Source organism: Balearica regulorum, chromosome 7 (assembly GCF_011004875.1).
Source record: "Balearica regulorum gibbericeps isolate bBalReg1 chromosome 7, bBalReg1.pri, whole genome shotgun sequence".
NCBI classification, from domain to species: domain Eukaryota; kingdom Metazoa; phylum Chordata; class Aves; order Gruiformes; family Gruidae; genus Balearica; species Balearica regulorum.
In genome coordinates, this window is record NC_046190.1 from 34,384,292 (window position 1) to 34,410,375 (window position 26,084).

The 26,084-nt window shown below is 40.5% G+C and overlaps 1 protein-coding gene across 4 annotated transcripts; it reads left to right on the forward strand.

The window, feature by feature from the left end:
* The first annotated feature begins 711 nt into the window (after positions 1 to 711).
* Positions 712 to 25,808, forward strand: LOC104638723 (solute carrier family 22 member 15-like). 4 transcript variants are annotated; one of them, XM_075758843.1, is made up of 13 exons: positions 745 to 848; positions 2,730 to 2,876; positions 6,449 to 6,581; positions 7,235 to 7,399; positions 9,040 to 9,169; positions 10,863 to 11,084; positions 12,125 to 12,265; positions 12,765 to 12,896; positions 14,176 to 14,261; positions 18,382 to 18,490; positions 22,791 to 22,863; positions 23,353 to 23,516; positions 24,845 to 25,808. In XM_075758843.1, exons 1-13 carry the CDS (start codon positions 759 to 761, stop codon positions 24,855 to 24,857), a joined length of 1,605 nt encoding a protein of 534 aa, XP_075614958.1. In that variant the 5' UTR covers positions 745 to 758; the 3' UTR covers positions 24,858 to 25,808. The 4 variants fall into 4 exon arrangements, with proteins under 4 accessions (XP_075614959.1, XP_075614958.1, XP_075614961.1 ...); XM_075758844.1 differs by lacking the exon at positions 12,765 to 12,896 and having other exon boundaries at positions 712 to 848; XM_075758846.1 differs by lacking the exon at positions 10,863 to 11,084.
* The last annotated feature ends 276 nt before the right edge of the window (positions 25,809 to 26,084 follow it).

The window sequence follows — 26,084 nt, forward strand, 5'->3', positions numbered from 1 at the left end:
AAGCCACAGGGTGAGCCGAGCATTTATTGTAGTTTAATTTGTTTTATTGAATCAGCAAGCAGAACTGACTTGTTCTGTAGGTGCCCAATTACCAGATCTGGCCAGAGACAGCAGCCTGGGGAGAAAGCTACAGAGCAAAATTAACCTTTGGTAGCAGCCTGCAATTATCTAGGCTAGATTAAATCCTGATGAAATATTCTGTCTCTCTTAAATTGGAGGTCATGGAAGAGGGAGAGCTGCTCCCATTTTAAAACAGCTCTGGAGCAACGGCTGAGCTGTTCTGCTGTTCCCTGGGGCATCTCCTGCAGCTCCACTTTGAGTGCCGTTTTGCTGGAGAGGAGATTTGTCATATCCCTTGTTTCCTACCTGAGCAACCTCGGGCAGCCTTTTCCTCCTGGAGTAGCGGTGAGGTTGTTCCCCACCACCACCACCTGCTGAAGAATAATTCACCCTGCGAAGCAGCTGCCTTGCTACTTCTGTCTAGAGCATTGATGCTCCAGAAGTGACGGGGGTGGTTTGTTTTGTTTTGGTTGGGTTGGGTTTTTTTTTTTAAGCAGGTCTCGGCACTGCTCAGGGCGCAGTCGGCGGGCGGTTTGCCCCAGCCCGGGCTGAGCGCTGCCCGGCGGGCGCTGCTGCCCCCCGCGGCGGGGCCGCAGGTGAGGGCGGGGGGGTGCTGGGGGGAGCGGCGGGGCCGGCGGGCGGGGCGGGGCGAGGCGGGGGCGCCAGCTCAGCGCGGCGGCGGCGGCGGCGGGCGGGCCATGGCGGTGGGGCTGGAGGAAGCCTTCGGGGCGGCGGGGGAGTTCGGCGGCGGGCAGCGGCGCCTCACCGCCTTCCTGGTGCTGCTGCAGGTGAGGCGGGGCGGCGGCGGGAGGCGCTGCGGGCCGGGGCAGGGGCAGCGGGGCAGGGCGCGCCCGCGGGTCCCCCCTGCGAGCGGCTCCGGGCGGCGGTCTCGCTCTTCCGTGTTTTCTGGTTGCCGTTTGGTGTTGGGTTCCGTTAGTGTAGTTTCCCTTTTCCCGACCCGCGGGAGCCCGGGCAGCATCCCGGGGAGGGCGGGCCGGGGGGGCTGCGCGTGTGTGTCCGCGTGTCTGGGGGCGCGGGGCTGCTCCTGGGCGCGCGCTCCTGCGTGCGCCGCCGCTTTCCCGCGTTTTGCCAGGGTGCCCGTGCCCGTTGGGGACCCGCTTCCTGAGGCGAGGCTCTGCCCTCCCTCTGCGCCCCCCGCCCCGCCGGGGGGCTGCAGGTGCCTCGGGCATCCTTCTAGGAAACGCTGCCACGGCGAGAGCCGGCCTGCCCCGCGCTCCGGGCCGGGAGTGGGGGGAGCCGGGGTCCTGCCCCCCAGCTCCTCCGCCTCTGAGCGCCTTCCCCTGGCGGGTCCTGGCCCCTCCGTCCTCTCCGTGTGCTCCTCTGGCGCTCCAGGTAGGAGCTCTTGCGGCGGATGGCAAAGCAGCCCTCTCCTAGCAGTTCTGTGGCAGAGACCCTCCCGGTTTCGCGTCCGTTTCAAAAGGGATTGGTGGGTTTTGTTCCTTTGCAAGTTGGGTGTTTTTCAAGCCTTTCTTTTGGATTCATTGCAGCCTTACATGCTTAACTTTTCAAAGTTTAAGATCTGTTTTCCTTATTTCTATGCACATCCACTTTTTGAAGAGTGCCTTTTAAGCTTCTGCTGAATGGAAGGAAATGGAGTCTAACCACAGCAACTGGTTCTGCATTCAGTGTTTTTTTTTTAATCTCTTGTGAAAAATGGTATGCAGGGTGCTGTCTTTAAATAGTGTCCACACCCCCACATGCAGTTATCTGTTTCGCTTGCTTAGTTTCTTCCTAACAAGCTTCCTCCTGTTAATGCAGTTTTGCATGTTGAATTAAAACACTGTTGTGAGGGAGGGAGATTGTGCTGATTGCAGGTTTTTGTTTATAACTTCTTTCAGCAAGAACATCCAAGGTAAGCACGGGATAAAATGGCACGTTAATGTCCAACCAAATGCACCACCCAAAGACTTGTGGTCCAATGAAGGAAGTTATTCTAGATTCAAAACTTTTCCATCAATGATAACATGCTGCAAATCACTAATACGTGGTTATGCTTCAGGATGTTATTTTAAGCTAGGAAAACAAATCTCACGTGCAAAGCCTAGAAGACATTCAAAACAGCTTGAAGCCTGTATTGATGAATAAATATTCTCGTAAGGGTCTCTTTATTAAAATCTTTTTTTATTCCTGCACATTCTAGTTTTCCTAATGATCAGGTTAAGGTTTCAGTCTCTGCAATGGAAAGAACTAGCAGAGATTTTTAAAAATACAGTCTTGGATTTTATTCTTTCGACTTGTCACTGCAGGTTGTATTCTTTGAGTACAGCAAGTGAAATGTTTTAAAAAAAATAATCTTGGCCTAAGGGTTAGATCTTAGCTATGAAACTATGATGAAGTTCTTAATATCTTCCTTTCCTGTGCCTGGCTACACACCAGCAAGAGCAAACTGAAGAACTTTTGCAACAGAAAGGAGGGTGGCAAGGTGAAGCTTTTGGTGAAAGTGCCCTGGTATCTCTGGAGCGGTACCCCCAGCTCCCAGCCGCCTTGATGATCGCATCTGGGGATTTAAATGTGGTAGACGGATGGCATTTGGTTTGTGATGCTGAGTAAAGGGGAAGCTGTTAATTGTTAATTTAATGAAAAGCCTACAGTATTCCATCAGCTCTCGTTGGGATTGTTTAGGGTAAACGATTGTGTCTTATTTTAAGGTATACGTGGCTTGTCAGTCGATGCTTATTGTGCTTGTGGGAGCTGTGCCCAAGTATCACATAGACCAAGAAGGAGTTCCGGTGAGCAGAGCTGAGCTTGCCAAGCGTATCCATTTTGTGGACAACTTCACATCTATAGTAACTGAGGCAAGTACTTCCGTTGTGCCTAACGGTTTCCTCTTGTCTCGGGATTCACGCCACTAGGGCAGGACGTGGCGCTTGTAAAAGCTGAGCAGGGCTTAGTGTAATGTTTTGCTTATGCTATTAAAAGTTATTGGAATCCACCCATCTGGCTCTTTTATTTTATTATTATTTTTAAATTTGAAAGTATAGGACTAAATTAGTAGCTTAGCTTTCCTAGTGTAAATCTATACTTACTAATTTAGTTTAAACTTTCTTTACACTATTTCGTTTTCAATTTTCTTTACCTTCAGATGTCTTAAAGTCATTTCTAATGAAGAATGATCATTTAACTACAGTTTATTACTCTGGAATCTAGGATGAGCTCGTAATGTCTGTTTTCTACCAAGAAAAGGTTCAATTTGTCATGTCTGCGCAATCTGCTGTGCATGTAAGCTTTACCGTGCATTAGTTTCTCACAGAAGATACATCTTTAAGATTAAAACTAGTATGAAAATGAAACTCATGCACCACATGTCTGGGTGTTTTAATGTGTGATGAGAGTGGGAGATGGAACAGATTGAAGTTTGCTGAGTGGGACAGAAGTTTGACCCTTCGTCCTTATGCCTTGTGAATTCAGACTGCATTTGCTTTTAGCTAGTCCCTGGGCTATAATTGCTCCGACGAGCACGGGTGACCTAAGCATCGCTGCCAGTGCCAGAAAAAAGACTCTGTGGGTGGCTTGGCTCGTAGCGTGAACTGTCAGAGTTCTGCTGATTGAATTCTTAGAGTGATTGTCAGTAAATGCATATAAGATGGGTTAGTGCTTGGTGTGGCTGGTGCTACACTTTTGCTTCCTTCTCGTTATCCCAAGTGTGACTGTGCAATGTTTATCTTGAAAAAAAAAATCAAAAAATACGTAGTGACTAGACATAAGAAGGAATGATGCGATATTGGATCTTAAGCTCTGTCAGAAACAGGTTTTTCTGATTAGCCTGTTTTCCAAGATCACCCTTCAGTTTCAGACTCGCAGCAGGATGTATGATATGGGGTAGTGCTTAATTTATAATCAGAAATCAGCAAGTTTTAACTAATACTGTGGTTCTAAATGTAGAAGTCAGTGTCCCTATTTCCAAAATATGTAGTAAATCTCAAGACTCATCAAAACAGATTTCTGTTCCCATTCATTTCAGTAACTCTGTTGTAAGTTGGTTTTTTTTTTTTTTTTTAAAAAAAAACACTATATTGTTAATAGTCTTTTCCTGGAACCTTTTGATGCTAGCCAACGTTTTGCTGTAGGCTAGCAGTCTAGTAACTAAATCAAACTGAAGAGCTGAGAGGATGTCTGGTTTGGTGATAGCAAAATTGGCAATGTTTTTGTTGGCAAGCTACAGTTAATTTTGACAAATATTTAACAAGTTCCTTTTATGCAAATAAAGTATATAGATGCGTTCTTTTAAAAGAAGTTATATTCTTCACAGATTATTATATCGGACTTGTTAAAATATGAGCATCTTCCAGTGGCATGCTAAGCGGCACAAATCACAGTTTGCAAAAGCAATCTTTTCTCTTGTTCTATCCTGAGAGAGGAAGCTGCTTTTGTAAACTTTATTTTCTTTATTTTGGTGATGGAGCTTAAACTGTAAATATTTTCAGTTCTGTTCTGGTTTGGCAAGGGCACTGTTCTGCTCTGGAGCCCAACAAGACTCCAGAGCAGCTCTTCGGTTCTGCTTCAAGAGTTAATTTTGGTGTAACTAAGACTTTGTAAATAATAGCTCAGGCTTGGTTCATGGAAAATACAGTTGTTAGAATTGCTTCTTGGTCTGGCATCAGCTCAGTCCCCTGTTTTAACAAGTCACGATGCTTAGGAAGGTGAGTTCAGGAATGTCTTACATCTGGTGTAGAAATGGTCCTTTACCTTTAAGAAGTTGTTTTTTATAACCGTATCCAGGAGCATAAAGTTGTCCTTATCCAATGCGATAGGGTAGAATCTACTACCCAGTAGGGTATAGTAGAAACCAGCTGCAAATGCTACTGCACAGAAATTTTACTTTCCCGGAGTATCCAAAAGTCCCCCAAAACTCCGAAGCGCTGGAACACTGGGTACATTGGACTAAAGACAGTGTCCTGCGAACATGTTAAATTTTGTCCTGCTCCCGCAGCCTGCGTCTTGCGGGCTGCTGGATGGGTATGGCACAGGTAACTGGTGGGTTACTGGGTGGATGGAGCCATGTCTTCCCTGTGCTTTGTTGCTATGGGAGTTCTGATTGAGTAAAAGCATGGGTTTCTTGAGATTGCTATAACTAGAAGTTCCAGTAAATTCCTAATGCTCTTTGGGGATCCGTATTAATTCAAGGCAGACACTTCAGGGCTGATGTCCTGCTATGCTGTATTGGATTTTGGTCATGGGCCTTTTCCCTTTCAGGTTTTTTTTTTTTTTTTTTTTTTAAGCCTACTACTTCATAAAAAACCAAATGGGTTTAGGATCCTTCGTTCTTTCTCCAAAGGACATACTGCACGTGTTGTTTAAAAAGCCAGCATGACACTCATCCACTGTTTCAAAAGTAAATTTTCCAGTAAATACACTGGGAATTATTTGAAATAGTCAAATAATGGTTAAATATTTCTTTGGGCAAAGCTTTGCATTGAATTAGTTAAATTCTTTTCCTAGAAAATCACTTAAGATTTTCTGATTGCCATTCTTTCTCAAGTTCACGATGTCAGCAATGTTTGTAATCTCAATGGTATGTTTCTGAGTGGTGATTCTCCTTGTTTGTAGCAGAGGTGCTGCACAAGCTGCGTGCTTTGCTCCGTTAGTATAACTTTCATTCCAATTTCAATCCACTGTCAGTTCATTTTCTTCTCTTCTGACAATTTTTGATTATGCTGCCTCAGTTTAGCTTTCGGATGAGGTAGAAAGTACATTTTATAAAGAAACCCATCATTTGTTTCTAACTTTTGTTTGATTATAAATGCATGTGCACAATAAGATACTAAAATATCATTCAATAGTCAAATAAGTAGTTCTTAGGGTTTTTATAAAACAAAGACATCTTTCCATAATCCCTTCCTGCTTCTCTTCAACAATTCAACACGTGTGTGATGAGGAAGGGCACCAGGGATTACTGATGGTTCAGGAAGCAGAGCCGCACCGCATTAACTCTCTAAGTACCGCAGTGCTGCACAGGCGTTATTCTGGCTAATGAATAATTTTTATTGCCTGTTCATTGAAATAGCTTAGCTTGTTCAATGTTGAAATGGCTAAGCTGTTAACAACTCAGACTTTCCTTGTTTTAGTACTCAAGTTGTCTTGCCAAAGCTTGGTAATTGGGGTGCAACTGATTATACTTATCAAGAGGAAACCTTATAATATATTGAAATTTCTTAGGGGAGAGAAAGTAGAGAGAGATGTGAGAGTCTGTTAAGGAGGAAAAAATACGACTACTGTTGGCTTACCTGTGAAACTGAACAAAACTTTAATTGGATAAAAAGAAGTGTGAATGGCAAAAGAAGGATTTTGATACATTTTTATTATTTTTGAGGAAGCCATCAATTTGGTGTTAATACTTTTAACAATAAGGAGATTCTTTTTTTGACAGTGGTACCTAATTGAACAAGAAGCCTACAAAGTAAGCCTTGCATCATCCCTATTTTTTGCCGGATTGCTTATTGGAAATATCACATTTGGTCCTTTGTCAGATAAACTGGGCAGGAAACCAGTGTATATTTCAGGTAAGATTGTTAAAAGGTTTTTCTTAAGCATTCTGTGTAGGTAACACCATCTTTCTCTTTCTGCCTGTGGGCCACCCTACCCGGAGGCTGCCCGTGGGTCGCCAGCTCCGTCCACGATCTGGGTAAACATTTCACTCAGAGTAGAGCGGCACTAAAATTGGGTAGTATGAGTGTGCTGAGCCGCATAGCAGTCACTGGAATATCAGTGGGAGATGAGAAATAACCTGGTTTTGCTATGACTATCACTATTGGAGCGCAGTATACCACGCATTGCCTAACCATATTGTTCCCAATAAAGATAATTCGCTCTTTTGGAGGGGGTGGGGGAGAATGATTTACTTAAAACATCTTTATAGTGGGTTACTTACGTCCTGGTGTTTTGTTTTCCAGCTGTATTTACAGCCAAAGGGTCGTCTTGTTTAATGATAACATTGTCTCAAGGAAACATCATCTTTGGCATTGCAGAGCTCAAGTGTGTGACTTGAAAGTGATTGTAATTTTTGTATGGTGTGATTTCAGAAAGCCAAATGTGGGAGAGTTAGAGACAAGAGCGCTATAGACTGCTCGTTACAGTCCGTAACTGACTGTAGTCCCTGCCTTCTGAGTTCAAGCTGTGTAGGATAAGTACTAATTACATTTTATTCTCTCTACAGGTCTATTTTTTGATGTCGTTTTTGGGTATGTCACAGCATTAGCTCCGAATTATGACATATTTGCAGTTTCACGTTTTTTTGTTGGAATTGTGAATGGTGGAATGGCTCTTGTGTCTTTTGTCCTAACCCAAGAATATGTAGGAAAATCATTTTGGTCGTTTACAGGTGGGATTTGGGAATATTTAATCATTATTACTGTGCCATCTATTGTTCTGACTGTCAATACCTTAAATTTTACGTTTGTACCAAGTAAAGTCAGTTTGTAGCATAAGTCAAATAAGCGTGATGTGATTCGTCCAAGTTCTAATTTCTGTGGGAGAGGTGCCTGAGTAAGGAAGATGGGATTGAGTTTGATAAATAGCAAAACTGAGGTTTTAAACTTGGTACATCGATTCCTAAAATTTCTCAGTGGGTACACTGCATTATATTAAGAAAATAATGTATGTGTTGGCAGATTCTGCCACCTTCTGAACGATGCTGTATGGTATCTTGGGAAGGTGTTCTTGGAAGTGTTCTCTGAAGCTTCCCTGCACCACAAGATGACTTAGTGCCTGGATAGTGTTTTTTCCACTGCTGAATGTGCTGACCATCCAGTATTTTTAAATGTCCTTTTTCATACGCCACTGCCAAGACTTAAAATAAATTTAACGCTTGCATGTCAGACTGTTGTAAAGCTGGAGTAGCTCAGACTGTAACGCTTTTTTGGCTAGCACAACGTGGGGAAAAACTTGGTCTAAATGCTGACTTGCTGTGGCTGTAAGCATATTTCTCTGTCTCTCATTTCTTCAGTTACCTTATTCTACTATTTTTCTTATTTTTTTCCTCTGGACTCTTGGGGATATACGAAACAGTTGTGGTTTAGTTTTAACTTTCCACTTTTTTTTTTTAAAGTATTGAATTTTCTTCTTCTCCCAGGTTTACTTTTTTGACTCACGCCCCCTCTCTCCCCCACCTCTCCTTTCCCCTCTCCCTGTTGTGTGTCCCTGCTCTTCCCAGCCTTTCTCCCTGCAGGGCCAGCATCCTGATGGACCGAAGAGACAGTCCGTTTCCTGCCGCTTGTTGCTCTAGGTGCTTTATTGTAGTTCTGCTCAGCTGTTGGGAAAGAGGTGCTGAACAACTGCTCAGCGGCTGAAGGAGAGGGAGCTGCTGGAGGCAGCTCAGCAGTGTTAAAGAAGCTCTCCTAGGCGCTGGCTGCGAGCTAGGCTTTGTGGGCAATAGCTGAGAGTTGCTGGGTTAGTACAAGAGCTCCCGTGTTAGTCTGCAGGGGGTTTGTTGTTAGGCTTTTGGAGTTCAAGTTGACCCCGTATTTCTAACGTTTTTATTTATGCTTGTTCATCAGAAGTCTGCTGTAATAAACCTCTGGCTTGCAGCTGGTTTTGTACTGAACTCAGTCCTTGTACTTTTAAAACTTCCAATTTCTGTTCCAGCCTGTCACCTCTATTCAAGGTTACCTCGATAGACCTAAATAAATCACTCTCAACACTTCCCCTTCCTGTCCTCAGCTTTTCTCTTTTAGGCTGTAGGTTCCTGTTCATTTCTTGCTCTCTCCTGTGTACCACTCGTTAATTTTGAAAGGGAGGGGAAAAACCCAACCCCCATATATTATACGAAGCTGTTCTTCATTGGGATTGCATAAGCCAGCTGGTTCACAAGTGCCATAAAGATACCTCATAAAATTGCTATTTTATTTAGGTATAGCATGGGCTAGGAATTTCAGGGTTCTGCTTAAGAACATTTCTTTTTTTTTTTTTTTTTTTCTTTTGCCAGTGATTTCTGTAGTCACCACTTTGGTCTTGTGTTTTCAGGTTCGTTAACTAATTTGACGTTTGCAGTTGGCATTGCTGTTTATGCTTTACTGGGTTACTGTGTACGAGAGTGGCGCTACCTTGCCTTGGTATCAAATACTCCAGGAGTCATCTTCCTCCTCCTTTCTTTGTAAGTGGTTCACGTGCATAACAATGATAAGAAAAAAATACGCAGCAATTTAAACAGTTCCTTTTTCTTGTCATCGTTCAAGAGAGTGGTATAAACAGGGATGACGTTTTTCTGTATGGTTTTGTGACCGTAAAATTCAGTCTGTGAAGGAAGAAATGGTTTTAAATGAAGCAGAAGGTCAGGGTCACCCAGCAGACAAGCGTGTGTTTCTGCATGCTGTTACAGTTGTGGTGGCCAGCGTTGCAGAGAGCAGCTGTGTGCCAGCTGTTCAATAAAACTCAATTACAAATCTGCTTGGGGAAGGCAAGGCCTGCCAGAGGCTGCGAGCTGGAGCGTCAGCCAGGAACACTGCCTTCTGCCAAGGAACGGCTTCGGCGCTTGAGAAGTTTTGGAAGCGATCCTAGAGGGATTTTAGAGTTTCTTTTCGTGAGACGCATGCAAAGGGAACTAAGTGAGAACACTCAGAATTGCCTTTTTAGCGTGATATGCTATATATTGGCTTGCTTTTGACGTCCTTTGTGTCTGTTCCTAGCACTCCTGGGCTTGGGTGCTCCTATTTAGAATTCCTACATGGATGTTATCATAAAAACGATTATGAAATACATCGGTATTTAAGGAATCAGGTGCTAGCTTTGTCTGACCTGTGTTACAAAATATTCTTTTAGTGTATGAAGTAATACACCGTGTATACTTCTGATCAGTAGTCTCAGCTGTAGAAGAAATGAAAGAGTTAGTGTAGTAGGTTGTCTACACAGGGAATGTCCAGCGTACAGCATAAAAATAATTCTGATTTTTATTTCAATTATTTTTTAGATAGATCTGCTCTCGAAATAAGTTCTGTTAAAGAACACGCGCACACACAGCCTCTTCCTGTAGTCAAGGAAAACAAAGCCTCTGGGCTGAGGAAAGAAGTCCTGCATAATATATTTTCCTAGATGGTGTTCTCTTTCTGATGGAAACATAATTACTTCTCCCAAATACTAAAAATACTGGCATCCTCAGAAGTAGTGAAAGATTAGTTTGGTTGTAGGATGTATATCTCTGTTAAGAATATCAGAGAAAATAAAAGTCCAGTTAAAAATATTACATTCTTTATTTTATGGCTTGTATAAAAGCAGCAGCACGCTCTACAACCTGAAAAAAACAGGAATCATGAACTGAAGTTGTGGTAAGCAAGGATATTCTGATTATACTTGGGAATACGAAATTTAAAACTTATGCGGGCAACGATGAGCTGGTACTGGAGCCTGACAAGTAATTGCCCAGTAAGGTTTTCTTCCCTCTTCTCTCCACTCCAACTCAGAGCCCTTCCCATAATGGAGAAGCTTGAAATAAACTTTGTGAAAACAAAGTTTTGTCCAGGCTGTTTCGATAATTGGGATTTGAGATGCTTCCTGGATAATACTAGTGTAGCGTTTCCTAAGAAGTCAGTTCTGCATGAGTCAAGATTTAAACTCCTCTAACATGGCTGAATGCTTTGTCAAGCACCTCCAACAATGCTTCTGTGAGGTTAACTCTGTTATTATGGAGTATGTGGAATTTAATATGCAGAACAGTGCAAACAGAATGTTTTTATCTGAATTTGGTATTGATACTTTTTTAAGTATTGATTTGCAAGATGGAAAGATTGACTTTAGTTCAGTGTTCCTAGGAATGAACTTGTCATCGTTGATTTTCTGTTCTTTCCTGTTAGTATGCTCCCAGAATCACCACGATGGCTGTATTCCCAAGGGAAAATGGCGGAAGCTGAAGATGTGTTGCAATATATTGCCCTTGGTAACGGAAAAGAAAGATTAAATCTAAAATTGAAACCAAGTGCAGGAACTTTGAGAAAGGATGAATCGGCACCTGGTATCCTAAACTTAGCAAAACACCCAGTCCTTCGGTGGCGAACCATCATACTGATGTACATCTGGTACGTAATAACAAGATGCTGAGATGCTGTGAATGAGTCAGATGTGAGGAAACAATTAAGACTTTCATCCTTTTCTTTTAAAAAATGTCCTCAGAAACTAAATCGTAAATTTGTCAATCGATTGTTTTATTTTCAGTGTGTTACTTAAAAACTGCTTGAAAACCTACTAAGAAGTAATCCGGTGAGAACATGGTATTTACATCAAGTGAAATGAGAAGCTGAAGCAGAAATTATTGAGAGGATGAGTTTTTGAACCAGTCTTAGGAAGAAAAGGACTACATGGGTCAGACAACAGTAGAGATCTGGCATAAGAATAAGCGTTAAGACCCCAAAAGCACATTACACAGGTTCAGTGGAAGAAAACTGCAGGCAAGATAAAATACAGATCACATAGATGTATATTAAGTGCTGTCTTGAAAAGTGGTACAACTTGGAGAAAAAAATAAATCACCCTGAAGCTCCAGGAGGATGCAGTAAATGGCAGTGCAGAGGGAACCCCTCGGGCGGGGAGGGTGTTGGGTTGGTTGCTGCAGCAGCAGCTGTTGCAAATCGGCTTGAGCTAAAACCTGTTGGAGGAAGAGCTCTTTTCCAAAATGCCAAGAACAAATTTTCCCTTTAAAGTTCAGTGTTGAGACGATTGCCAGGATGTAGGTGAAAAAAAAATCAGTAGTTTGATGTGCAGGATGTGGGAGAAGCGGCAGGAACATCTTTGTGAAGTAGGACCTTTCCAGAAGCATCTTAGACTCTTAAGTTGCTGGTAGATAAATATAAGTAATTATGGCGATGAGAAATGACACAAAGGCGTTCTTACCTTCTGAAAGAAGATGTTGCAGTACTGTTTTTCTGTCTCAAACCCTGTTAAGTTACACTGCATGGAGCTGTTGGAGTGGTGTTGCTGACAGAGGACGCACTTCTCCCTGCATCAGGCAAAAGTTTCCTTTTCTACATCGCTTGGACAGTAAGGGAGTGACTAGGGAATCAGCAAAATAATATTATTATGATGATGATGTTAGTAATATAACTTTTATGGTTATTTTTAGGTATGTCTGCAGCTTTGTGTACTATGGACTAACTTTAAATGCTGGTGAATTAAGAGGAAATCTATATTTAAATGTGGCTCTTTCTGGTCTGGTAGAAGTTCCAGCCTTTCCTCTCTGCATGTTTTTTATTGAGAAATCCTGGTAAGCAAAACTTATTGCCTAGTTTTCTGCATATATTTGTAAGTAGCCTAGAAAAATATTAACGTTTTTCTCAGTAAGACACTTCACTGTTTTTCCAAACAGTGTTGATTCTTTGGGGATTTACTCTGCTGCAGGGGTTTCTGCAGTTGATATGGAAATGAGACTCTGATTTTCTACCTTTTTTTTTTTTTTAGTTTTGCTCATCTTTTGAATTCCTTGAGATGAGCTTTTCAGTGATTAATGTTATTAAAAAAAAAATTGGTTTTAATGGAAAAAATGTGGGTAGCCTAGTTATTTAAGTATCCATAGCTTATCTATATTTCTTACATATTTTATTTAGAATGACTTGTTTTTATACTGCCTACCAACTGCAGTTGAAAGCAGTTTTCAGCATTGTTCATTTTTACTTAAACTTTTCAAAGAGAACTTTGAAGTAAGAACCATTCAGTTTTTGTTAAGGCATGAATGATCGATATCCATCTATTTTCATCCTTTTCAGTGTATTTGCAGGCCACCGTTTACGTGGATACTTACTTTCCAAGGCCAAACAATCTGGCAATCCAGACCTACTCAGGGTTTCGTGTAACCTTCAGTTTGAGTATTTCGGTAATGATACTTTGCTCTCACTGAGGTCAGTGAGATATCCTTTATCAATAAAACCCATTTTCTTCAGTCAGGTGACGATGTCACCTTTTGGGTTTTTTTGGGCAGTAAAAAGCCATCAGCTCGATGAAGTTACAAGGTAAAGATGACCAGCCAACCTCCACCTCAAGCCCAAGAATCCTGAGTCGAGGACATCCATTTAAACCACAAACTGCACAAGTCCTTGTCTACACTTCTTTTTTTTTTTTTTCCCTATTGTAATTTGTCAATCTAATTGTAAATTTCAAGCTTTTGCTTTCCTGAAGTAAGGCTGTGAGTAGTTTTAGGTGCTTAATGCAAAACGGAATGCGACAAGCCAGCTGCTCTGTTTTCATTTTGTTTTAGTGAGCAGCATCACAGAATCACAGACTGGTTTGCGTTGGAAGGGACCTCAAAGATCATCTGGTTCCAACCCCCTGCCATGGGGTTATCCTTATAGTATAGCTTTTTTTGTTGCAAAAATATTTTTAAAACATTTTTGAATTTTTAATATGATTTTGAAAACTTAGTATTGTATGGTTTTTATAGATAAACTGTAGTTCTACTAGTATGGGGTAGAAGTTAGAAATAGCTGTGAGAGTTCATGAAGTAACAAGCGTGTATAGTATTTCTACATACTTGCAAACTGTTACTAAGAACATCTTTATTTGTGATCCTTTGCAAAGAATTACAAAATATTTAAGCATGGCAGATGTGGCAGTGGGCTGGTGATTTTCTGTCCTGTTGTCTTCTCTTTTATTTTAAAACAGCAGGCAGTAGAATTAACCTTTCCTTATTTCTGTGTGTATCCTATTAGGCAGAAAAGCATACAAAATAGTTCTGTGTTACAACTACATTTATTTATGCAAAGTTGTAAAAGAAATACAGATTAGGGAGCATTAGAATTCTATCTTCTTGACCAATATTAATTTGATCTTTGTGTGTATGCACTGTAGTACCCTTTTGGTGGCAGGGCCCATTGCCTTGCTTAGTACAGAGCAGAAAAAAGTCTTGAGTTTTTGTTGCTGAAGTAGATGGGTTCTTCTCAAGGCTACAAATTCAGTAGGTTAAACCTCAAAACTTGGCTAGAAATAGGAGAGCTTTTGTGGGAGGACTTCAGCACACAGAACCGGGAAAATAATGCAAGATTTGAAGCACTTAACAAGATACAGTGGGTTTATAACTGTTACTAATGCTGCTGTGTGCTTTAGTTGGTATTTTGCAGACAAATTCAAAAAATACTAAAGGACTTTGTTTCCATCTTTATCTGGGTGCTCTTTTCCTTCTAGGTCTGGAAGACGTAAAACTATGACGTGTTTTCTGACATTCGCAGGATTTGCCTGTATATTTACCATGTTTTTACCAACAAATGCTGGTAAGTATGTGCTGCTGCTAAAGTAGATGTTTGCTAACTCGGATAAAAGCTGACAAAACAATTTAATGAGTATTTTGTGACTGAATATATTGGGGCCTAAAGCCCTATCCATTTATACCTCTCTCTTTCTCTGTCTCTTCCTTCCAGGGCTGGTCAGGGAGCCCAGGGTCTTATCTATATTGCTTTTAACTTCTTGCAGGCATAATTTGACCCTGTTAATTGACTAAGATTGTCTGACTGCAAGCCCATGGCTCTTTTGAAGGTCAGACCAAGCTATCACGTTCTGTCTCAAATACTGACACTGTATTAATTTATCACTATTAAGCAGTTTACCTTAAAATACTGGATTTAATAGCTAGACTGCAGTGTGCTGTCATGTTAGTTTGACTGGATCTTGACAGTGTGAGATGCCAAGCTTAATTTTACATTTGTTTTGGTGGCATATAATATTTATAGAAATTCATCATTAAAAAACCAAGCCACTAAAAAGTTTTTGGTGTTTTTTTTTTTTTTTAAAGTATTTTGTACTTGAAAATTAGAAGTGGCAGTCAGAATTGCAGTACGGAAGCCATAGGGATGGCGAGAAGCTTGCTGCCTTTCTCAATCTCATGCTATGTGTTGCTGCACAATGCAGTTGTGAGGACAGTTCATGGTAACAGTGGAGTATCATCAAGTGTATTTCTCACCTCCAAAAGATGTGGTTTTTTTCTAACATTCAGTGACATTCATGTATGTTGGGGTTTGTATTTTCACTTTTCTTTCCATTTCAAGTACAGTTTTTCTGTACTACTATTTATTGTAGCTACTGAAAACTTCTATCTGTATGACTCTAACGAAAGAAGTGACTGCTCTCCGCTTGTGTTTTTCTTGATATTGCTTTAGTAGAAATGCTTTAGCCTTAAGTGTTTTGACTGAGCAGCACCAGCGATGTGATTACAAGGTAGCCTTCTATAGATTGTGTTTAGCCTTAACAGTTATAAATGCTGTCTGGCATCCATTTCAAATTGATCTCAGAAAAGTCTCAGGAAGAAAAACAGAGAGAAAATATCCCGTAATCCTATTTGCCATCCTTGTGTTAATTCAAGTTCTCGGACGTTTTGTTGCTCCTTTTATTGAGACAGTTTCTCCCTTTGTTCCAACAAGTTTGCTCTTTGTGCTTCTTTTTATATATTTTAAAACAAAATAAAAGAAAAGCAGTAGTGACTAATCAAGATAGGGTAATTCCTGAAGAGTTGCTAAATTTCAGGAAATCTGCTTTTTCCAGTTGACTTGACTTTAACCCCATTAAAACGTCTTTGCACTGTGGTAAGAGTAAAGCTGGTTCTTGGCTCGGAGTGATCTGTGTTAGTTAAGTAGAAAGAAATTCAGCTCCAAGCGTGATGCAGATGAGTCACTTTGGATGAAATGAGGATTGTTGCATCTCTGGTCTGACTCTCCTATTGCTGTTCTTACCTGTGTCTAAGTCTGCATTCTTCTGAGTGGTTGATGAGATCCTTGATTTTTTTTTTTTTTTAACAAGGGATTGAAGATTTTAATGAGATTTTGGGCACTTGCCTCTCATGTCGTAACCTTTACTCAATTTCTAAATAACTCTGCTAACTTGTGAGTGCGACTCTGATCCAAGTAATTTCCCTTGTGGAATAAGCCAAGAACATTTCCATTATTAAAGATGTGTACTGAATTTGAGACTAAAAATCTTTCAATGGTTAAGTGAAAACTGATATATCCCTTAGCTCCCTCTTTCCTTATCGCTTAGAACTCATCAATTAATGTGTGTATCAGCTTGGAAGATGGTGAGGGAGAGTGGAGCTGTACCATTCTTTTCTGTCAAAGACTGCTTAAAGCACAAAGACGTCTTCTGCATTTTGTGTCTGCTTTATGCTATAGCAAGCAAAGGAGACTTCTAGTCTAGGGGCAACTAGATTTTAACTTTCATTTAGATTTATCTGCTTGTGCTGAACACATAATAACTTTTTGTGACTTTTATTGATATGCTTTCCACTGAAGAAAGAAAGAAAATATGTGGTTCTTTAACAAAAGCTGAGACAAAATTTAATGTTGGGTATTTCCTTTTGTGTTGAGAACTACCCCTTCGTGGTGGATATTTTTTCTGAAATAAATTTAAAGACTCCTTTAGTTTCAAAAGTACTGCTCAAGTGAACGTTTACTCATGAAGATGACAGCTGGAGAGTGAATCTACCTAATGGCACTGCAAATGAGAGTACTCTTGGCACTGGTGGCATCAAAACTTAATTGCAGAGTAACTCCTGTTCGAGAAGGTGTTAAACATCAGCACCATTTATTACCATTTCCCCCCATTTTACTTCTCCAAATTCCAAAGATCAATTAATGGAAGGTTATCCTTTATCAATAAAACTCAAACGCATGAATTTAGTGAGAGCTTACAGCTTTGCCTTTGACCAAAGATTGAAACTGTTGCCGGCAGAATTGTGCGCGTACCGCTGCTACTGGATGGTCAGGCGAAAGGCCGTTAGACAAAAGGTAACGCGAGTGTTAAAGATGCCGCACGGACGTGCGTGGCTGGACTGAGCGAATGACTGTAAACGGTGACCAGACTCCCCGCAGGGGAAAGTGCATTCCCGCTTAATGGCATTACGTTTGTTAGATGTCAAGAAAATAATGGACTGTTCTGCAAGAATTGTTAAAAATACGTTCCAAGATTCTGACAAAAACGTACCGACTATGTCTGGGCTTACTTGCACAAGGAAGCTGAGGTGCAGTGAATTTCCCATACGCTTCTAATGCCACAATAGTTCCCCGTGTGGCCAGCCTTCAGCCTCCCCTGAGAAGAGGGAACCTGGAGAAGACAGTGCACTTCAAATTCACTCCTGAGCTTCCCAGTGCTGATTTCTCTGTCTAGACAGACTTTCTTCTGTTTTGATAGTAAGACCAAAACTTCCCAAGTGCCCCAGTGCTACATTTCTAATACATGGATATGTAGTGTTCAATTGAAGTCTCCCTGGGAGAGAAACAGCCAGTTTTAAAACATATTTGAGAATTACAAATCTCTTCCTCATTGCTTTGTGTTTGGTTGATGGAAGAAAAGGGATGTCCCAGCTTTCTGACGCTGCCCAGCAGGGCTCTGAGGACCAGGTTTGCACGTTTGCATCTGGCAACTGTATGTAATATTCCAGTTCTCACTGAGCAAAAGGAGAACTTGGATGAAAATGTTGCATCTGTTTTGCATGAATTACACAAATAACTGCAAAAATACGTCACGCTTAAAGAAATTAAATCAAGTTTCTGGATTTCACTTTATGTACAAATGAATTTCTGCTTAAGTTGAAATAGGATCAGACTTGATGGGATGAATAGAACTAAAAATATTCAAGGGCAAAATTAAAAGCAATTAAGAAGCAATTAGGCTTTACCATTACTTAATCAACATCATTTGATCCAAACCGAAACATGCTGAACTCAGTGCTGAGGAAGAGAACCTGAAGTACAGCTAATCAGAGCATTTGGTTTTTTATGCTTAAAAAAAAAAAATTATCTTTTTATTAAAGTGGATGGTGCAAACATGACCACTACCAAAATTAGGATATTGAAGACCAGGTTTCTTTAGGACTTTAAAAGATGGACACTTCAGTTTAACCAACTAAACTCTATTAGTAACCTGGGCTGCATTAGCATTTATTCTTTCTAATTACAAAGCTGTTGCAAGTCCCAACAGGATGTCATTGCGGAGCAAATAAACTGTTGAGGTTATGATTTTAAGGTAATAAATTGGTCAAAAAGGCTACGTTGTCTGTTTGTGCTCATCAGAAGACGCAGTTACCTGACAAGTTATTCTGACTGCAGAGCTGGAAGCGTTAGCACTTCAGTTTAGAGCTGTGATAATTTTATACTTTCCCCCCCAAAATGGGTCAGATTTTCTTGGTCCTAAATATAATTGTATGTATCTGTTCTTATGCCAGCCTCTCAAATGGTTGGGAAGAATTGAGGACACTGCTTTTGTGCTTGTACTTGACAAACATATGGATGAAACATTTTTGTGTGACAGCCTTTTGAAGAGGACTGGGTGTTTTCAACATTGTGTAAAAAAAGGGTAAGAAAACAGACAATTTATGCTTACAGCTTGTTTTCTCTTTCCTGAAAGGTCTGCCCCTCAGTCCCACTTTGTTAGCTTTGTGTGGAAAAATGATGGTCAGCGCCGCTTTCAACATCGTGTACATTTATACATCTGAACTATACCCAACAGTACTGAGGTAATTTAACAGAGCTTCTGGGTAAATGAAAATACTTTTCGCGTACAGCAATACTGATTGCTGGTGTGCTTTAATATTTATCTGTAATTATTTTTACCTGAAATATCACTATGAGTTCTTCCTGTAATTAAGGCAGCTTGCCAGGGCTTCTTTATTAGTCACACGTTTTCGCCAGTGCGCTTTCCCACACTGTTTGTGGCAACTTCCTCTAGGTCCGAATCCAGAATAAAAATATGCAAACCAACTTCTTACACTGCAGTGCTAGGTGCTGTATTTATTTTTCATTTCTATTGATTACAGGGTGCAAAACCAAACGTAATGATGTAAGTGTATGCTAACTTAATCATAAATAGAGACTATGCATTAAGGACTATTTACAGTCCTTCCGTATACTTATATCTCCCATACAATTACGTTTGGTCGCCTGCTGAAAAACAAGTGCTTTTCTATATCTTTATTTCATTACATATTCATAATGCAACTCATTTTAATAGTTTCTATATGACAGTAATTTGCTTTACAGCATTTAATTCATGAACAAGCAGGCTAGTACCTTAGTTTATTTTTCATAGTTCTCATCAACTCTTTGTGAGGTTAGCCTGTCTTCTGTTGTCCCAAGATAAACCTGAGATAGGAGAACATGATACCACGCAGTCTTGTTCTCACCTCCTTCTTGGTTCCGCATGATTTTCTGAACGGTACTTCAAATACATGTTCAGAATTTGAGCCATATAGCACTAGTTGCTCAAGAACAGCAGCTACAAAACTACTTGAGCCCTCTTTAGAGAGAGCAGGGAAGTCGAAAGCTGATGTGGAGTAGGAAGGCGTCGTGGCTGGTCGATGTGTCCTGGAGCACCGTGGAGGTGGTGAGGATGGTGACATAAATCACTTGGTTCCAGGACACTGAGGGCTTTGGCGGGGGTGGGGGGGAATTACCATGTGCTACGGAAGCATAAAACCTAGACTGTGAATGCAGTTTCTGCAATAAAAGTTGTGAGGAGGGGGGTGGATTGACTGCTTCTAGATACTGAGCTTTTGCAACGGTTTAGGTTTAATATGCAAGTCCCAAGCATGCTGACTGAAATTGATGTGGGGGTTTGTTTTCATTCTTCCTGTCCAAACTTTTGTATTCTTTAAGGCCTCTTTTTTTTTTAAGTGCTTGGGTTTTGACTTTTTGTTTTCCTATCCCCTCTGCTTTTCTAGAATTGAGAAGCAAGAGAACTTAATCTGAAAATGTTTTCATTTCTTAGCTTTTGCTTGTTTCACTGTGTTTTCCTGTTATGTCTTCCTAAGCCCCATTGGTGTTCAGTGCCAAGTATGTGACAGCTCATACCTAGCAGGAATTACAGCAGTGTCTCTGTTTGAAACTGTAATTAGGAAGATTAAAAAAAAAAAATAATAAAATCAAGTACATTGCTGCTTCATTTGAAAATCTGCACTAATACTCTGGCAAAAAAGTAACTGTATGTGTCAAAGATACAGACAGCCAGTGGCGAATATGCAAGAATAAAGATAGTCTAAAAAATTAGCAACTTTATTAGATTGCTTGTGTTTAATGATATAGTAAACTGTTACGTTAAACCATATGAAAATTCCTCACATGGAACAATTCATACATTTACAAATGTTTGATATCGCTCTGGTACTTTAATTGCAAATATTATAGTTTATGCTAGCAAAGCAGTGGTGGGTTTAATTTAAAGCAAAACATCAGCACCATCTGGTGGTCTTTGCAAAGCTTTGTAGTGATCCTCGCATCGGTCTGACAGCCGAGCTTAGGCTGCCAGCTGATGAGACACGTACCATTCAAAGGCAGTGGAGAGGAGGTGCAATTAACTCATTTTTCTTTTCTTTTTTTCCAGTTGGATGTTTTGCAGAAAAATGAAATGCCTTCAATATTACTGCTCCGTATTTAAACCTGCTTATTATGTGCCTAACAGGCCTCATGCTTATTTTTTAAATTAACTGGTACATAGACGAATGACAAATACACCTCATGCTAGAAACGGAGAGGTGCTGCAAGCTGGAGAGTGCGTACCTGCTTTGGGGCTTTTTTTCCTTTTTTGATGTGTCTTTAAAATATCTGCTGTGGAACAAAAAAGTTAAAAATAGAAAGCATCACTACTCTTACATTTTGGACAAAAAGGAAGGTTGTCTTTGGAAACAAAATGTGATCCTAGCTCTAGTAATATAGATGTAAAAACAAGCTCATGGGTTTTTTAATGAGAAAATGATTGGAAAATGATGGCATCCTTGTATGTGCTGGGTGCAATCAGAGTGGGGCCACTGGACTGTCTAGGGTAGCATTGGAAAGCTTATTTGCTTATTTTCACATTGGGAAAACTATTGTATTTTCACTCATGTCACTGGTGGTAGATAAGTTTGTACTTTTAAAATACTTGCTGTTTTAATCTCTGGCTTTCTTCGCAAGGAACTCTTCATAATTCTTTCTATTCAACAACAATCCTTGGTGAGCATTAGTGCAATTTGAGAGCTGCCAGTGCCAGCAGCAGGGAAGCTTTTGCATTTGTGCAGGGCTGTACCCCGCTCACCGAGCAGTGCTGGGCGAGCAGCGCAGCCTGGAGTGCCACCCAGCGTGGGGCACTTGCCGTGCAGCTGCGGCGGGACTAATTGGCCGGAGCAAAGCCCTGGGCTGATGCGATTACCCTGGTCGTAGAGCTATTTTGGCTGGCGCTAGCTCTGTGCTGTGCTCCCTGGGGTGGTAGGAGCCAGTCAGGTTTTGTAGGGCTTGAGTGAATATGGTAGAACTGGGGCAGTAAGGTAAGACAGGCCGTGGGTGGTCAGCTGTCGGCGGTGCAGCACCTCAAGAATACTTACCGATAGTTCTTGGGCAATGATGTGTTTTTCCTCTTGGATACTATGATGTTGTTCTGCATAACCCAAATTCAGGTGAATTCTGGATTAATTATATCCTAAAGACTTTTAAAAACTGCTTTAATTTTGCATTGGAATTGAAGTTAAGTAAATTTGCATTTAGGATCACCTTTTTGCTCTGCTCCCTCTTGGCAGAAGGAAAGAAACCAGCAAACCTCTGGATAGTGACAGGCTTTGGGTCTGTGGGAAGGATGCTTCTAAATGAGTGGTTCACACGTGGACTGGTGTCTAGCATCTGTTTAGGGATTTTGTTGACAGGGTGCTTGGCTTATGGGGTTTGGGTCAGTGTTCCCTCAATGTGAGGAAGTGTGGGTTGCTATTTTCCTTTTCCCACGACCACATGCTGAGAAAATAGGTTGCTTTGTTTATTTTTACACCAAAGTCACTGGCTTCTCATCAGCTCTTTCCATCATTTGTTTCCCTTAACCTGTGGAAGGGGCCATGAGGAAGGGACGTGGAGGTGGGTGGTTTTAGGATGCTAGCGACCCATGTCGCCTCTCTGCTTGTCATCTGTCTTCCTGTCTTTGGAAGAGGAAAAGGAAACGATGAGCAGGAGCAGCTCAGCTCAGAGGTGTGGCTGATGATGAACGAGAGGAAGCAACTGAAAGATGTAGGGAGAAGATCAGCCACCATGAGCCAGTTTGTGCCATCTCAGTGATGACTGGTGCCAGTGTCAGTCTCTGAAGGGGCTGTGAAATACCGTATTTAGGAGCGATATAGAGAGAAGATTTTTGCATTTGATCAGGAAATGGAGGACTTTGAGGGTTTTGTAACTTTCTTTGAAGAGGATCCTGCTGTTCTAACCCACGCTTTGATTATCACAGTCTAGATGAGATTGTTTTGATCTTGTCTGAAAATTGAAGGGAGTGCAGAATTCAGCAGCCCGTCTAGTGACACATCTGGCCAGATGTTTTCAGGCTTCACACTGGCACAGTTATTTTCTGTTTGGAGGTAAGCACTGACTTTTTATCTGTGCAACCTGAGGTGGCAGAAGAGAGGCTGCTGGTGATGGCCTGAGCTGGAGATAGCATTCAAGATCTTCTGCCTGAAGATCCTGCCACATTTTGAAATCATTCCCCATCCAGCACAGGGATGTCCAGTTAAAGTGCCTGATGGGGCAGGTTGGAAAACCTCTCTGTTCCAACTTTTGCAAAGGATTGCACAACAGGGTGTTTGCTAGGGTTTGAAAGGGCATGATGTGCCTTGCTACTTAGCAGCTAGTTGTAGAAAGTCTTTGGAGTAACTGCTGGAGGTCTTTAAAAACTTTTTTTTTTAAATAAAGACTATTGATAACTTCAAAAGATAAAAAAAGTCTAAGTTGGTTCTGACAGTGGCACCACATGTTTATGCCCGATTCAGTTCTGTATTCTGAACCTACAAATCTTTCATCCTTTCTTTGAAACAGAAATGCTGGCTTGGGTGTCTGTTCCATGTCTTGCAGATTTGGGGGCATTTTGGCTCCGTTTGTGCCATCCATGGTAAGATTATTTTCTACTTTTTACGTAACTCAGATTTATTAAATTGTCTCAAAAGCATTTTGCTGATTTTGGTACCATGTATGCCCATATTCCTTGAAAAACAGTTGTTTTTATGAAAAAAATTAAATAACATTCAATTTCAAGAATTAATGAACAAGATATTTAAAAATACCTAGTATTCTTTTTTGGAATCTAATGTTCTGTGTTACTATTTCATCTGTTAGCGACATGATTGTCATAATGCATTTGGTTCTGCTAAGGCTCACTGAAGTATCTGAGTTCTTTAGGCACGTAAACAAAGTTTTCATATGAAGCTGTTTCTGTGAAATGACATTTATTAGGTTTCTTTGCTCTACTGGTATATGGATAATTGCACAAATTGCTAGAGTGAAAAGTTGTAGTCTTTTGGTTTCGACTGCAGTTGATACGGATCTATATTTTAAGAGCAGGAAACAATGCTCCATTTTTACTGTGGATTTTTAATTTTAGAAATCTCTTAGTCCTTCTGTACCGTTTGTGGTGTTTGGAATCAGTGGACTGTCAGCAGGATTCCTGACTCTCCTTCTGCCAGAAACACTAAATAAGCCAATCGCTGAGACCATTGAAGACCTCCAGAGTCCCAAATACCAAGTGCTTAAGAACGAAGAGGCAGAGTAATTGATTTCTTTTTCTTACTGTAGCTTTGCATTATTTATTCCCCCTCTATCTTATGCAAGTGATGATTTAGTGCATATTGCTTAGATTGTGCATGAATGAATGTGTGTGTGTGTGTGAAGTTTTTAAAGCCATCTTCCTCTCCCATTCAGTGGAGATTAAATTTATTCTTTGTTTGGCTCTTAAAGATGAAAAGGCTAACAGCTTTCATCTCTATGTATTACATTATGTGTAAATGAGTACTATTTCGTTTCCTTAAAGGAAAACAAATTTTAGAAAGGCAGTCTAAAATAATCAGGAACAATACATTCAGGAACATTGCTGTGCTTTTACAGTAAAATAGCTAGGCATATTTTTCATAGATTGGATTGCGCCTTTCTGCCGTGTTTTGTAGTGGAACATATACTGATGTTAGATTATATCTGAGGAAGTGTTTTATCTTTCATTTGTCTCCTGGGTTAGAGCCATTTGAAATATTTTCCTGTTGTAGATATGCACTAAATACAACTTTTGAAGTTGAAAATGAATGTTTTGTTTGTTTCAACAGGTAATAGAATAGAAAATGGGAAGTATATCCCCTAAGTCTGGGAGGAATTAGTTTTAAATGGGGGTGGTGGTGGAGGTAATTCCTAGAAGAAAGGAATCGTTAGCATAGAACTAAGCAGGTTTAGTGTAGATAGAAAAATACTTGTTTTTCTGATGTTTTTCTTGATACGCTAGCTTGTTAATTATCTGGTAATTATTGTACTTAATCAGTTTAATCATAGAATCATAGAATGGTTTGGGTTGGAAGGGACCTCAAAGCCCATCTAGTTCCAGCCCCCTGCTGCGGGCAGGGACACCCTCCACTAGACCACGTTGCCCAAAGCCCCATCCAACCTGGCCTTGAACACTTCCAGGGATGGGGCATCCACAGCTTCTCTGGGCAACCTGTGCCAGTGCCTCACCACCCTCACAGTGAAGAATTTCTTCCTAATATCTAATCTAAAGATATCCTCCTTCAGCTTAACCCCATTACCCCTTGTCCTTTCACTACACTCCCTGATGAACAGTCCCTCTCCATCTTTCCTGTAGGCCCCTTTCAGGTACTAACGCATCATGCTACACACACTATTATGCTTTCTTTTTATGCCTAATACATAGTAATACTGCATTCAGTTGAAATGGAAAAAACTAATTTTTGAGCTTTTCAAATATCATTTCACTTCTAATTTTAAAAAAATCAATAAATTCTGGTTTTCACATTTAATCTTAGCCTATAAAATAGGATGAGAAAAATAAGACGTGAACTGGTTTTTCCAATAATTATTTTTTTTCTGTCTGACAGGCAAACGAGTTAGAAGAAACAGTTAAGTTTCAGAAGGCCTGCCTGTGGTGGGAAATGAAGCCTCCATCGAGAAGGTGCTGTTCAAGGGCAGAGTCTTGCTCTGTCTGACAGGAAATATTGGAGGACTCGTGTAATGCTGTTTGTAGCATGGTGAACAGTTTTACGTGGAGGCAAATTGAAAACATGGAAGTTGATCAAAGCTTATGAGAAAAGAGGTGACAGATCTGTATTAATTTAATGACTTAACGAAAGCATATTTGGGTTGTTTGGACTTCTCTACGGCTTCTTAAACTGAAGTATTAATTTATTTTACAAAACATAATTGCTAGCTTCAGATTAGGCAATAATGTTGTAATTGAAGCGATGTGTATAATTTAAAATTTAGATGGCCTTATGTATTCAGGCAAGCCGTAATCGTGAATAGTAACAGCATCCCGTATATGCTAATTTTCTCTACAGGCTTTTTTGCCTCTAAATTACAGTATACTTCACAGTGTGAAGAGACCAAAGATTTTTATGGGTTGTTGGCCTTAGTATGTCTAGCATAAGAAACCTGAACTTGAGATCTGAAAGGAGAATAAATGAATTTTATTGTGGAAATAATTTTTTAATACAGTTGTACATGAAGATACGTACAGATAAAAGTAATACTATACTGGAAAAATGCTGGGCCTTTAAGAGGTAAATTTAAAGGAGAGAATGAGTAACCTTTTTGACAAAGGTTAAGTTCTAGCTGTACATGTGGAACTCAAAATGATTGAATATGAGTCATATATTGTATAATATACGTAATAATATGTAATCCAGTACATTTCACATATGAATGGGAAATTCTTCCTGCGAGGGAGTGTGTGTATGGGTTTGGTGAACAGATAATATGTTACATTGGAATAGATATTATTACAAATGTTACAGGTTTTTTGATGGCCAACACAGTTTTGTTATTAAAAAGAAAATTATTTAACATCTGTATTATGAGTGCTGCTTTTTCCAGGATGTTTACTCAGGCTTTTTGAAGAATACTTGTAGCATTTGATTTTTGGCTCTTTATCTAATGCATCTGATAGGAAAAGGTTACTGAAAGGTCTCTGTATTTTGAGCAAGTTCCATAGTTAAATAATAGTTCTGCAAATGAATACACACCCATGCAAGTGGGTGCGCAGTTAGACACGCACGTGCACACGTGAACACACGCAGGTTGCTCTGCCTGGATGCCTCATTGAAATCTGCACTGTGTGTA

Excerpts from the sequence above, each read along its gene's own strand:
- LOC104638723 (XM_075758843.1), top strand. The coding sequence starts at position 759 with ATGGCGGTGGGGCTGGAGGAAGCCTTCGGGGCGGCGGGGGAGTTCGGC. Across the intron at positions 11,085-12,124 it reads ATCATACTGATGTACATCTG|GTATGTCTGCAGCTTTGTGT; the intron begins GTACGTAATAAC and ends GGTTATTTTTAG. Across the intron at positions 12,266-12,764 it reads TTTTTTATTGAGAAATCCTG|TGTATTTGCAGGCCACCGTT; the intron begins GTAAGCAAAACT and ends CATCCTTTTCAG.